The sequence below is a fragment of the Ilyonectria robusta genome, assembly GCF_021365365.1.
Source record: "Ilyonectria robusta strain PMI_751 chromosome Unknown BGZ61scaffold_12, whole genome shotgun sequence".
Classification (NCBI taxonomy): Eukaryota; Fungi; Ascomycota; class Sordariomycetes; order Hypocreales; family Nectriaceae; genus Ilyonectria; species Ilyonectria robusta.
This window is the reverse complement of record NW_025764446.1, coordinates 590,313-602,490: the sequence shown is the minus strand read 5'-3', so window position 1 is coordinate 602,490 and position 12,178 is coordinate 590,313. Positions and strand designations below refer to the sequence as shown.

Here is a 12,178-nt window from a genome sequence, read left to right as displayed (position 1 = left end):
GGGGGTTGAAGGAGACGAGGCTAGGAGTTGGGAACCCGAGAGGTGGGAGCGAGGAGTTGAAGGCCGTCTGCGCGCGTAGATGGAGGAGCAAGGTCGATGATTGGCAGTGTCAAGGGCGTCAAGGTGGTAGGGCGTCAAGGCGTTAAGTCTGTTTTGTTGGAGCACGGGCGGGCCTGCGAGGGGCGAGGGTCGAGCTTCGAGCTTCGAGGGATCGGCTTGGAGGGGGGGACCGAGTCGGGCGCGTTTTTATGGGCCAGGTCGACGATGAGGGAATCGCGATGAAGAGGAAGTGCATAACATGTAGAGTAAGAGACGTCGGAGAGGGCGGGAGACGAGAGGCGGGAGGCGAGAGGCGAGAGCTGTGCACGCCCGGGGCTTGTCGTGGGAGTACGTATTCGTCAAGTAGTGAGGTGGCCGGGGCGAATGAATGATGTAGGCCGTAGCGTTGCGCGATGTCAGGCGAGTAGCTGGAAATGGAAGAGGGGGCGCTGGCGTTGGGCTGGGTTTGGTTGGTATCAAGGTCGAGGTGGTGCACGGTACCTTGCGGCGGGGAGGGAGAGGGTGGGCTAGAAGAGTTGTGAGTGTGTTGTAGCGAAAGCGGTGGAGAAGCGAGCGTGTTGAGAAGATGGTTGATTCGCGGATGAAGGGTCAGACAGAGAAGAGGGAGAGAGAATGGGAAGAGTTGAGTGAGTTGAGTGAGCAGAGTGAGTTGAATGAGGGAGAATACCAGAGGGAGAGGCGCCGGGCAGTGCTGAGAGTGGGCGTGTGTGGTTGTGGACGGCGCAGGAAGAGAAGAGGTACCCTAGCAGACGGCGTCTAGTACGTCTAGTACGTCTAGTACCGGAGGCATGTACCTTACCTCAGGGGGTGTGGCAGCCTAGCAGGTCCGGGGGTGTTCTGGGAAACGCTGGCTCTAATACCACCTCTGTCGGCGGGATGCAGCAAAGACCAGGGCAGGCAGGCTCAGGAATGGCCTGCAGAGATAAGAGGGAATAGTGCGTAGCAGAGCTGCCTGGTTGGAGCCGGTGTGGGGATGGGGTTATCGACGGCGCGAGGCTGATGGTCTCAAAGTGTGGAAAAGGGTGTGTGAGAATATAAGCGCCCGTGGAGGGATGGATTGGATGGATTGGATGGGGGAAGTGTTGAAATCACGTGGAGGTGAGATATGACAGAAGGAGGCAGGGAAGCATCGGTGCCTAGGTAGGTAGATTGGGGGGGGGGGTTGGAGAGAGAGATAGAGACGGAACAACTGGGTACCGCGTAAGATGAAGATGGAAAATAGAGTATCGCGACGGAGCTGTACGCAGTACGCACTTGGCAGATGGGAATGGAGACGACTGAAAAGAGGCGACCAGGATGTCGACGGTGAAAGATATGGAGAATCGAGCCCTGTCCAATCTCTGTTCTGTCTCCCGGGGGTTACAGTGGATGGGGGTGGCAGAAGGGAGAGTTGGTCGGTACCTACTACGGAGTAAGTCTATCCCAAATTTCCTGCTGGCATTTTCCCCAGGCAGTCTTCGTTGTCCAGCCCATCGCGGGAACGAGCAGGCGGGCGGGCGCCAGACTTTTTTCCCCCTCCAGCTAGGTTCCTGGTAGGTAGGTATGGACGGGACCTACCTACCTGTGGGACGAGTACCCTGCTGTACGGTCCATAGCTTCCAGTAGTCCCCCAGCGGGCGGAGGGTTCCATTTTCCAGCGGAGCCCCGTCGAGTCTTTCCAGTGGGGGTGCTTCCAGTGGGGTACCTAACTTAGGTACCTGGCTGCATGCTTCCAATTAAGTCCGGTCCAGTCCAGTCCTCACCTCCAGTCCAATCCAGTCCAGTGGAGGATCATCCCGTCACTTTTCACCTCCATCTCATCCACTGCTGAGCCCCATGACTTCGTAAAGACCACAAGTCCAGGGCTAAACCAACTGCAGCCACCTGCTAAACCCGCCCGTGGAACCTTCTGCCCTATGGCGCCCGGTGTCGACCCCCGCTGCTGGAAGGGAAAACGTTTATTCTGCCATGGGCGGGGAGCTGCCAAGGTAGGCCTGCCTTGTCGTGATGGACTGGTGTGCTCGATGGAACCTTGAGGGGGATCAGGTACCCGGAAACTCAGGTGCCTTACGGCCATGTATCTGTTCGTCCCGTCCTCGCTGCCTTCAGACGGTGGTGACGGGTCCGAATTGCTCGGGTTCGGGTGGCCACAGCCCGCCTCCGCACAACAGGCTGCTGCTGCTACCCGCTGGAGGTACGAGCACTTCAAGTCAAGACCAAGAGAAATAGAGAGAGCGCACATGGGGCGCGGACAGGCATGGTATGGATCCTGATCCTGATCCTGATCCTGACCCTAGCCCCAGCTTGCTGTACGGCATTGTAATTTTAGTACCTGCCTACTACGCCGTAACTACGTCGTGGTCACGTACAGGGACGCAGTTACGCTGGGGGGCAACGTGTAATTCCATCGTCCAGGCGTCATTTCATCCCATGCCCGTCTGTCTCCAGACTGGCCAACAAGGCCATCCCAATCAATCACACACCATGACGACAACAACAACAATAACAACCTGCCGCTACTACCACTACGGACCTGATCGACCGTTTCTTTCGTTGATGCTGCCCGGGTAATTTTCCAAGACCTGGATGTATGCTCTCTACGCAAGCTGACAAGGACAGTGAGGTCCCGACGACAAAGCGCCAAAACACGTTGGCGCTGATATAAACCCCTCCCTAGGCTGTCGCGTAGTTCTCGTCCGGCTGCCAACATAGCAGCTCTTGCATCCGTGGTCTACATGCCAGTGATGTACATAAAGTGAGATGCAAGAGGTATTGATCCAAGCAATGTACCGCAACACAAGCTGCTAAATCTATATGAGCAGATCGCATGCTGCTATTTTAAGGGCTGGGGTTAGAGTTACGGTAAACGTAATGTAATCATGCTCGAAATTTAATAGAAATTATATTTCAGATATATTTTACTTGGTAGATACTCTATTTAATTTTTCCGCTTAAACATCAACATTATTGTAATTCTACTCTACCTTTGAGATGGAGTCTTCAATACAGCGTCAAAATGCCCTAGCTGTGTTAAGCCGACGACCTGACGCAATACATTAAACTGGATCAAAACCTTTTGCATTCCATTGTATTCCTCCGTTCTTCCCTGTTTCCAAAATTGGATCCGCTCGCGTTTCGGGACAGCTCAAAGACAGGGAACCTGGAAATGTGCATCAACACGTCAGAACCCTTGCTCTCCACGCGGTACATGCGTACCCGCTCGTATTCAATACCCCTAGCCCTCTCAAGGGTATCCGCGTCCCTCCCCCTCATTGCCATGTTCGCAGTACACACTCATCTACACCTCCGCGGACCCAGTTCTCGTCGCCCTTCACCCGCCGCCCACCACCACCAGAACGACTCTCAGCCAGTCTCCAGCCAGAGATGAACGATCAGCAGACTACCCTGACGATCATTCCCCCTCCCCCTCGACGCTGCGACGTCTTCGAGAATCCCGAGAGTTGGGTTTGCCTGTTTGTCGCCCTGCACATTGTCGGCATATTCAAGGTACGTACCTGATCCGGCCTCGTTTACGATACTTTGCGAATGCAGCTCAGAGTTCTGGTTGAAGCTGAGCCATCCTGCATCCACCACCGGTCAATTTAATACGTGGAACGAAGAAATGTTTATCACTCGGATGCCTAGAATTTTATTTGTGCCACAACTTGCGCCTCTGAGAAAAGCCTTTCCAAGGTTGATGCCTTCGTGCAGAAGTATTTATAGCAGTGACGTGCGTTAACCCCTCCGCCACTATGTCTCAGTGACGATAGACTTCCTTCTTACCTTGTGGCAAGGCAGAGAAAAAAAAGGATGTATTACTGTCCAAATGGTGAGAACACACCAAAAATTACAGAAACGCAAGACCGCTCGGGTCTGTACGACGTCACAATCTTGTTAATTTCCCACTTTCGAAGAATCGACAATCTTCTTTCGAAGACGTAGCCGAGTAGCAGGACGTGACAGTTGCGCAGAGTCATTGAGTGCAGTCACAACCATCCTCCCATCAGTCCCATTTGGCTCGATCCACTTTGGAGTAGTAGTGTTTATGTTTCATGCTGAAAATGCTACCCAAAGGATCCATCGTCCTGCTTCGTCGAGCCATATTCGGCTAAGGCTCAACATTGCGTAGACATGATTTCCTGTAACTGCTTCCCATAAGGGCAATTATTTTGGATATCCATGTCTCAGCTTGCTGGAACCAGACAAATACGAGGCGCAAACAGAGCGGCGTGGACACCAAACCTGATTTCTCTACCAGCATGGCCTCGCGAGCCGCCAGCTGAAAAGCAAGGAATCTGCAGTCTCGCGACGATGAAACACGGCAGCAGAAACGAGGTGGCGAACACGGGAGTGTCATCCAGATCTAGCGTCTGGGGTGGCGGCTTTGACCAGGGCATCCTCGACGCGACGTTGCTGACGAAGACGGAGATGAAAGGTGTGGGAGGCGAGATGAGGTCATCGCTGAGGAGTGGGAAACCTTGACGTTTTGGGGGTTCCTGGGGGAGAATGTGTGGACGTGGGGGGGGGGGGGCGGTTCCTTGTCCCATGGGTCCATTACCTCGTGGGGTTCATAGTTTTTGCTTGGATGAGATACCCTCGTATTGTTTTGTTAGGGTTCATTTAGATAACTGTAAACCCGGGGCGAGTCGTACAGCTCCGTTCATCCCGGGCGACTTCCGGCCGGAGGTCACCAAATGAGGAGAGAGGGGGCGTAGAGCGAAACTGCGTGGCCTCAATGCCGAGATCCGCGTCCAAATCCGCGACAAATGACATATGCGCATGCAAGCACTCATTGCAATTTTACAACTTCTCATTTCACTCCCAAAACATTGGGCCATGTTTTGAAGATGCCAGTGCCAGAATAGGTTATAGTGGACTCCAGCAGCTTTCAGTGGTTTCAGTGGCTTCTCCCAGCGCTTCGTGGCCGCCCAAGCCACCAACCAACTCCAACAGCCACAGTGTGCCGTCTCCCGGAGTCTGGGGTAAAACGATAATGCGATCCCGCTGATAAGCCAGCTCGCCCCAACCGCCACCTTATCAGCCGCATCGCATACCAAAATTTCAACCCCCAAAAGCGTCCATCGACATCCGAACGACCACGATACTCTCCAACCTCATCAACGAATTCTACCCCAACCAACCGCCGCAATGGATATGTTAGCTCCAACCCCATCCACTACCGCCCAGCTGGGTGCCTGAAAACTAATTCTCAATCCTCCAGGTTAACCGCCAACGAGCAGCGCATGTTAGAGCAGCGCATGCAGAAGCGCCAAGTCAAGGAGTTCATGGGCGTACGTCGATCCCCTGCACACATCATCTCATCTTCTCGGACCGCCGCACTCGATTCACCGGGCTCTATTTGAGGATTTGACTCGGCTAACACACTCGCCCCGTTTAGGCCTTCGGCGGACTCGTTGAGCACTGCTTCATGTCCTGCGTCGATGACTTCACCTCCAAGGCCATCTCTTCCCGCGAGGGTGGCTGCATCAACCGCTGCGTGACCAAGTGGATGGCCACCCAGCAGCGCGTCAGCGAACGCTTCCAGGAGCACAACGCCCAGCTCTCTGCCCAGATGCAGAACCAGCAATAAGCTCAGACGCGAGCGAAGTCACGACATATGACGGCCGCCCGTCCATCCGTTTCGATACCCTGCGGTGTGACCGATAGTGGAAACCTCCCGGATAAATCAAACCCGTCTCTGTCTCGGCCCGGGGATGTAAATGCGTTCCGAGTGTGTGGCTGTGTATGAATACGAATCGGAAAAGGACAGACCTTGGTGATGGTGATGTCTTGGACGGGCACTTGTCGACAATAGAGGGGGACAACAAGTGATGAGCCGATGCGTACCGGCCTTGTAGCACCAACTTGTCATTGTACAATTACGATGGGGCATAGAAAAGAGGCCATCTGGATTGGCTCTGTAGTCCTTGAATGTGTTATCCGTTTCTACTCAACTCCCAGAAATATGAATTATGAATGACATGGCGGAAACTCTCCCTCCAATTTTCAGTTCTTGAACCATGAAACGCTTGTGGAAACGGCATTCATGAAAACTATCCTATTATGATGATGAGACACATGGTGCTTCCTTTGCTCTTTCTTTCTTTGCTTTTCTGTATCGCACAGTTGTCTCCCCACAATTCACATCGCGGCCCGGTGTCCAACGCCCTTGACCTTATGGTTCCAAGTTAATTTACATCTCCACCCATTGCTACCATTCCCATCCATCTAGCACCATTCCTCAAACTTCAGAGTCCTCGCTCAGCACGTCCCGAACAGCATCCAACTGAGCCACTGCCTTCTCTTCCAAAAGATTGTCGCATCCGGCAATGCTGGCTTTCATCCCCCGCCAGTCTACCTCACGTTGGCCCAAGGGCATGAGCCGCTCCTTCAGCAACTTCTTGGTCGAGAGCCAAAAGTCGACGTTCTCCAACAGGCTGGCGGCATCCCATTCTACCGCTGGGATGTCTCGGTTGTTGTTGAGCCGGAGAGCTTCGACCACTCGTGTCAGCAAGGCCAGCGAGTGCACTTCTGATATCGCTAAGAGCGTCAGGTAATGAGGCGACGATCGCGACTGGGTCCGGCTGGCCCCTGGCGCCTCGAAACGATCCACGCTCGACTCCAGCAGGTGAGGGAACTGGTTGAGCACATAGGAAATCTCAGGTGCAACAGTAGCCCCCAGGGCGGTCAACAGGTTCAGCATCAGGGGGAGCAGTCCTTTGGCCCAGATTCCATAGCAACGCTGTGCCACGGGAGCATCGGAGTAGGGCGAAATATTGGACTTGAGCATGAACTTGGTCAGGTTGGCCGAGAGGATGTTGCTCAGAATACCATCGCACGCCATCTGTTCAGCCACCAGTGGAAGCGTCGAGAGCTCAAGCAGGAAAAGAATGCTGAGCTCGCCATAGATAGGGTCTCCTTGGTCAGCGAGTCGATCCGACCATGAGTAGAGCGACGTCGCGGCATTCATCACCTGGTGCTCGGCCATGATATTGAGGACCTGGGTCTGTGACTGATCAAGGCCGGGGACGCTCAAGCACGCTTGCAAGATAGCCGTCAAAAGTGCGAGATCCTCTGGGGACACGGTAGCTTCATTGTCATGGATCAGGCTGACCAGTGTACGGAATCCTCTCCCGACCACGCGGTCAAGGATGTTCAACACGGTCTGGACCACTGTAACAGATGTTCCCTCCATGCCATCCTGAGAGTCAGGTGTCGCTCTGTTGCCGTGGACATGGTATGCGCGGAGAGTGACGAAGAGCGACTTCAGCAAGGTGCGATAATAAGCAATGGATTCTTGGCCAAATGGCTCTTCGACGCCATTCATGGTGCCGATCAAGGTTGACAGGAGTCGGTTGATGTCCTTGACTGGAGCCGAAGTCTTGACGGATCGTTGAACCAACACCAGCGCGAGGTTAGCTCTGGCGTCAACGAGCTTCAGGAAAATGCTCTCCGGTCCAGGGATTCCTTGGTTGGCATTCAAGCATTGTTGTGAGACCTGCAGCATTTGCTTTGCAACGGTATCGTCATCTGGGAGACAAGTGCTAAGCTCAACGAGGAGGAATTCCCATGCGTGGAAGAGCGCCTACGACGCCAGTTAGTTTTGTAATGGAAGCCGCGCAGTTAGTAACTTACGATCTGAGCATCGACCAAGGATAGGTTCGTGTTTGCAAGTTCCATCTCCATTTTGAATCCATTGTCCTTTCGCCCAATCCACCCGGGGTCGAATCTGAGCATCTCGTCGGCACGCTCCAAGTCGTAATAGTAGCTCTTACCCAACTCTCGGGGCTCAAGAAGGGTTCGCTTAAAGTCATTCACAGGGCATCCCGAGTACTTGTTGGAAAAGTTCTTGGTAAAGTTGTTGTGTAGGGACTTATTGTACCCTGCAACTTCGACGCCATCGCGCAGAAAATAGTCAAGATCGCTAACAAGACTTTTTGCTAAGTTGCTCGAATTGCCCAGGTGTCGCGAATGATACAGCTGCATCGCAAACGTTTCCGCAATGTAGGCAGCCAATCTTGCCTCAACGCTCGCACGAACTGCATCGGTCTTGAGAGTGATGTGCGATGACTTGAGGTCGCGAATGTAGGCTCGCAAGCCATCCAAATACACAGTGTCCTTTTGAAGAGTAAAAACGGTCCAGGGCCAGAAGTTTTGGGCAGATGCCACAAAGTCAAGGACCATCAGGGCTTCGCCTGAGTCAATGTCTTTCAGTTTCCCGAGTTTGACCAGAGCCTTTGCGAAGACCGAGTTCGCAGAGAGTTCGGCATTTTTCTTGTCCTTGTTCATTGCTTCTCGTGGGGTTTGTCCTGTGAGAAGACAGTTGGACATCCACTGCTGCCGATTCCTCAATATCGCCGAGAAGAATCTCCAGGTCGTTTTAACATCTTCTGCCAACTCAAATGGCTTCCCCAAAGTCGAGAGGAGTTGCAAAAAGGACTTGGAGACGTGAGGTCCCAAGTATCCGAGCAATGAGGGAGGTTCGCCAGTAGCCTTTCCGGCATTGACCACAAGCGACTCCAACAGCCACGTAGTGGGCTTGCGGAAGTGGTCAGAGACCGCGCATAGTCGCGCAAGCAAGGTAGAGCTCTTGAACAAGTATGTCTCAATCATACTCGAGGATTTATCCAAGTAGTTGGCAACCCGCAAGAGCGTCGTCGAAAATTCGAGGACTGAACTCAGCTGACTCTGGATTGTCTCGAGACGCCTGGGGTATAATGTACTGTCTGTCGATGTGAACGCCGTAATGAAGGAGGTCAGGAGTGGCTGGAACCTCAAGGACCCAGTTGCGGGCGAGATAAAGCAATCAATGACATATGCTGCAGCAGGTCGGAGGCAAGAGGTCAGGTTCTCCGAACTGGGAGAGTCACCCATACTGTAGCTATACAGTATCACCTTGTGGAGAACCGGAACAACGTCTCGAAGGAGCGACGAACGATATGCATCAGATGTGAATCTCCAAGTTGACGTGTTCTCGAATATGTCCACACCGGCCTGAGCAATGGAGAAACTAACACTCGACAAGACCTTGTCGGCGGTTCCCAGCCAAGGATTAGGATCTGACTTCTTTCGGCCGATTGCTTGGTCACCAGCTCTGCGTTGCACCGCAGATGTCATTGCCGTGTCAATGAGGTTGGAGAATAGGCGAAGACAAGAACTCAAAAACTCGTATCGTCCCGAGACCAGGTCAAGGCTCCCGGTGATCTTGGTGAGCTTGCCTGCTCTTGATTCAGAATTCAACAACTCGCACCGGGCCAAGTAGGACCATACTCGGCTAGGACAGATCGGCAGGATTGCGTCCAAGAATTGGATGCAGGAGTTGAGGACCGCTACAACATCCTCCTCGCTCGCAGCGAGTTCAACTTGCATGTAGTAATCCATGGTTTCGCAAACCACGGTAACAAGATCCCTACCGCCACCCACATCGATGTGCTTTTTGGCTTCGAGCAGGATGTCGCTGTTGGCGTGCACAAGTGAGGTACTTGACCCTTCCCTCTTGGCCTTCAGGTAGTCCATCCGAATGAGTGTTGCAAATAGAGAGATGACCTCGGCAGTTTCATCCGGCTGAAGCATTCCAAGTTCGGACTGATAGCCTTCCTTCATCAGGTTGATCTCGAGTCGTCGACCAAGGAGTGAGATGGTTGAGTGGGGGTATTCCATCAAGACAACGCGGCCTGTGTCCGTGACAAAGCGTCCGTATGTTCCTGCAGGTATCCGGTATGCGTCGTCCTCAATGCGTCGTCCTCTCCAGGATGGCGAGAGGGAGATGAGAGGGACATCTTGGAGAAGACAAAAGGTATTTGTGTTCTCGTCTTCTTGAACGAGCTCGTATTCCTGGAAGTAATCGGGAAGCGTGAACGTCAATGATGGCGTTGACCGGAGAAAGTTGAGGATCATTTCAGACCGGTCACTGTCGTGCAGACTTGTTGCGCTAGCCAGGGTCCTACAAAGGCTAACGAAGGGGAGAAATTCGTAGGGGTATCGGTCGAGTGCTTGCTGGAAGAAGAATTCTAAAGCATGGTCATCGTGCACCATGGATGCGATAACATCCTGCTTTTCTGTGAGGTTTTCGTGGGAGGACAGATCCCAGTAGCTCCGTCCAGCTGACAAAACTGATGACAAGGAGCTTACGGGCTCAGATTGGTAGCCCACGAGTGGGTAGGAGACCTTCAGGAGCTCAAGAAAGACGTTCCGGATGCGCGAGCTTAGCAAAGGTGTCATGCTTCCCTCGTCTGAGGGTCCCAGTCCTGTTGCCATATTAGAAATGACGTCGAAAACTCGACCGTGGGCGGTGACTGCTGAAGCAAGTTGTTCCACTACAACAAGATCCTTTGATGCGGTATAGTTCTCGAGAAACCCGTCAAACTTCGAGGACTCGATAGAAAATATGCTACCAGCAGAGTTGCGTCTCGCGGCTGATCGTGACACGCCTCCAGTCTCGAAGGTTTCTCGGGCATTCTGTTGTAGCAAATTATCCCGCTTCTCTGACCTGGCTTGGTAGGAAACATTCATGCGATGAAGTAGCAAAGTCCAAGCAAAGATTACCGGAGTTGCGCTTTCGCAGTCATACTCTGCCGCCTTGAGAATGCTCTGGTGGACCTTCTCGAGAACCTCGGATGATAGCAAGTAGGTATCGTACGAGGCATCGGCTTGTGTCGCGTCCTCTTCTCTCTCTGAGAGGTAGGTCAAAGACCGGGCCGGTTTCAACAATATTAAGGATATCGCTGCTGACAGAGTCTTAAGGGGCAAGACCAAGGGGGCGATATTTTCGTGGATCTGGGTGGATGTTAGCGTAATTGAATCTAAAACGACACAATCGCACAAACCGGTTGGACAGCATCGAAGAAGTTGTACATCTCCATGAGAGTGAACCATTGGCTGACAGAACTGGATGGGGCAAAGTCATCACCAAAGCTATCCACGATCTGGAACACGACCGACAATGCATGAAGAGCTTCCGTGAGAAGAGTTCTCAGCCAGTCCAGCTCCACATCCTCAGTCACCCATTTCTCATCCGTCACTGATTTGAGTCCGGACTCGATGTGGCTCATGGAGTCGGTCAGGACCTGGAGGTACGCTGGGAGCAGAGGCTCCGCATCGTCTCGGGCGGCCAGCTTCAATCCGTACGTCTTGGCCAGGTCGAGGTCGACATGGGCGAAGGTTGGCAACCGTTCGTAGAGTTTGATGGAGTTGGCATAGTCGGCAGCCATCATGAAATAGCGTCGTTCGGTAAGGTAAATGTCAAAGAGACGTCGCTGTCTGGTCTCTGGCTTCTCAAACTCGCTCCAGATCTCCTCAGCGTCAAGGGCGGCTGAAGCTCCCAGGTCCGATAAAAAGGCCGAGCCTTGGCCATTGTTGAGACCAGCCGCCTCCTGCAGATTCGTAGCATCTTGAGAGGACAAAGGGCCTGTTAAGTGACGGGCAGGGCGAGACTGGTATTCGACCACGACTGTTCGCAGCGCGGCAACGAGGTTGATCTTGGCGTTCTTGCTCAGCCACTCAGCGTCCTTCTTGATCGTCTCGACATCAAATCGACCGTCGGGGCCCGAGGGCACGTTAATGGGGGCAGTTTTCGTCTCGAAGCTTTTCCTGCTGTCTTCGTTTGGGGGGGCGAAGGTGGTGGTAGGATCGTTCAAAAGACCGTGAACATAGTCGTCGCTAAGAAATTCGATGACGGCCGAGCTCGTGGTTCGTTGGCCAGAGGCATCGGATAATGCAGTTGCGATGAGCTTCCATGATCTACCTTGAAGTCAGTCGCATGTCATGGGTCTAGGCAGAGGCCGCGGAGTGCAGTAACTCACAGAAGCACCCGCTCCCCAGTCAGGCATTCTTCCAGGGAGGGGAAATAAATGCGATCGGCCACCGGCACCATTGCAGCAAGCGTCAGGAGGGCGACAGTGGCATGCGATGCATTACCTGAAGTTGGGGATGCAAAAAGTCGGCTTTGTTGACGCGCCTGGTCCTGATCGCGATGAGCTCGGGGCTGGCAAGGCCAACTTTTTGGGAGAGCTCAGGATGTCCGAAGTTGAGCCGGCCAATTGATGGCGGAGGAGGGTCGGAGCTTAATCGGGGTGGGAGCCCGGAATTTGTACTGTGCTGGCTGCCTTCCCCAGCAAGTGACAGCACAGTGCTAAATTTC

The 12,178-nt window shown here is 53.4% G+C and overlaps 2 protein-coding genes across 2 annotated transcripts; one reads left to right on the top strand and one right to left on the bottom strand.

The window, feature by feature from the left end:
• The first annotated feature begins 4,846 nt into the window (after positions 1-4,846).
• On the top strand, positions 4,847-6,028 carry BGZ61DRAFT_453747 (Tim10/DDP family zinc finger-containing protein). The gene is made up of 3 exons (XM_046246115.1): positions 4,847-5,195; positions 5,261-5,330; positions 5,438-6,028. Exons 1-3 carry the CDS (start codon positions 5,188-5,190, stop codon positions 5,627-5,629), a joined length of 270 nt encoding a protein of 89 aa, XP_046103209.1. The 5' UTR covers positions 4,847-5,187; the 3' UTR covers positions 5,630-6,028.
• Positions 6,029-11,992, bottom strand: BGZ61DRAFT_422192 (nucleoporin subcomplex protein binding to Pom34-domain-containing protein). The gene is made up of 4 exons (XM_046243527.1): positions 11,841-11,992; positions 10,866-11,778; positions 7,675-10,815; positions 6,029-7,624 (listed from the first exon to the last, which is right to left on the bottom strand). The coding sequence occupies exons 1-4, from the start codon at positions 11,909-11,911 to the stop codon at positions 6,281-6,283; spliced, it is 5,469 nt and encodes a 1,822-aa protein (XP_046103208.1). The 5' UTR covers positions 11,912-11,992; the 3' UTR covers positions 6,029-6,280.
• Positions 11,993-12,178: the final 186 nt, after the last annotated feature.

Bases quoted from the DNA above. Each gene is read 5' to 3' on its own strand.
- BGZ61DRAFT_422192 (XM_046243527.1), bottom strand. From the start codon at position 11,911: ATGGTGCCGGTGGCCGATCGCATTTATTTCCCCTCCCTGGAAGAATGC. The intron at 10,816-10,865 runs GTTTGTGCGATT...ACATCCACCCAG, and splicing joins TCTTCGATGCTGTCCAACCG to ATCCACGAAAATATCGCCCC. The intron at 7,625-7,674 runs GTAAGTTACTAA...CTGGCGTCGTAG, and splicing joins CCTTGGTCGATGCTCAGATC to GCGCTCTTCCACGCATGGGA.
- BGZ61DRAFT_453747 (XM_046246115.1), top strand. The intron at 5,331-5,437 runs GTACGTCGATCC...CGCCCCGTTTAG, and splicing joins AAGTCAAGGAGTTCATGGGC to GCCTTCGGCGGACTCGTTGA.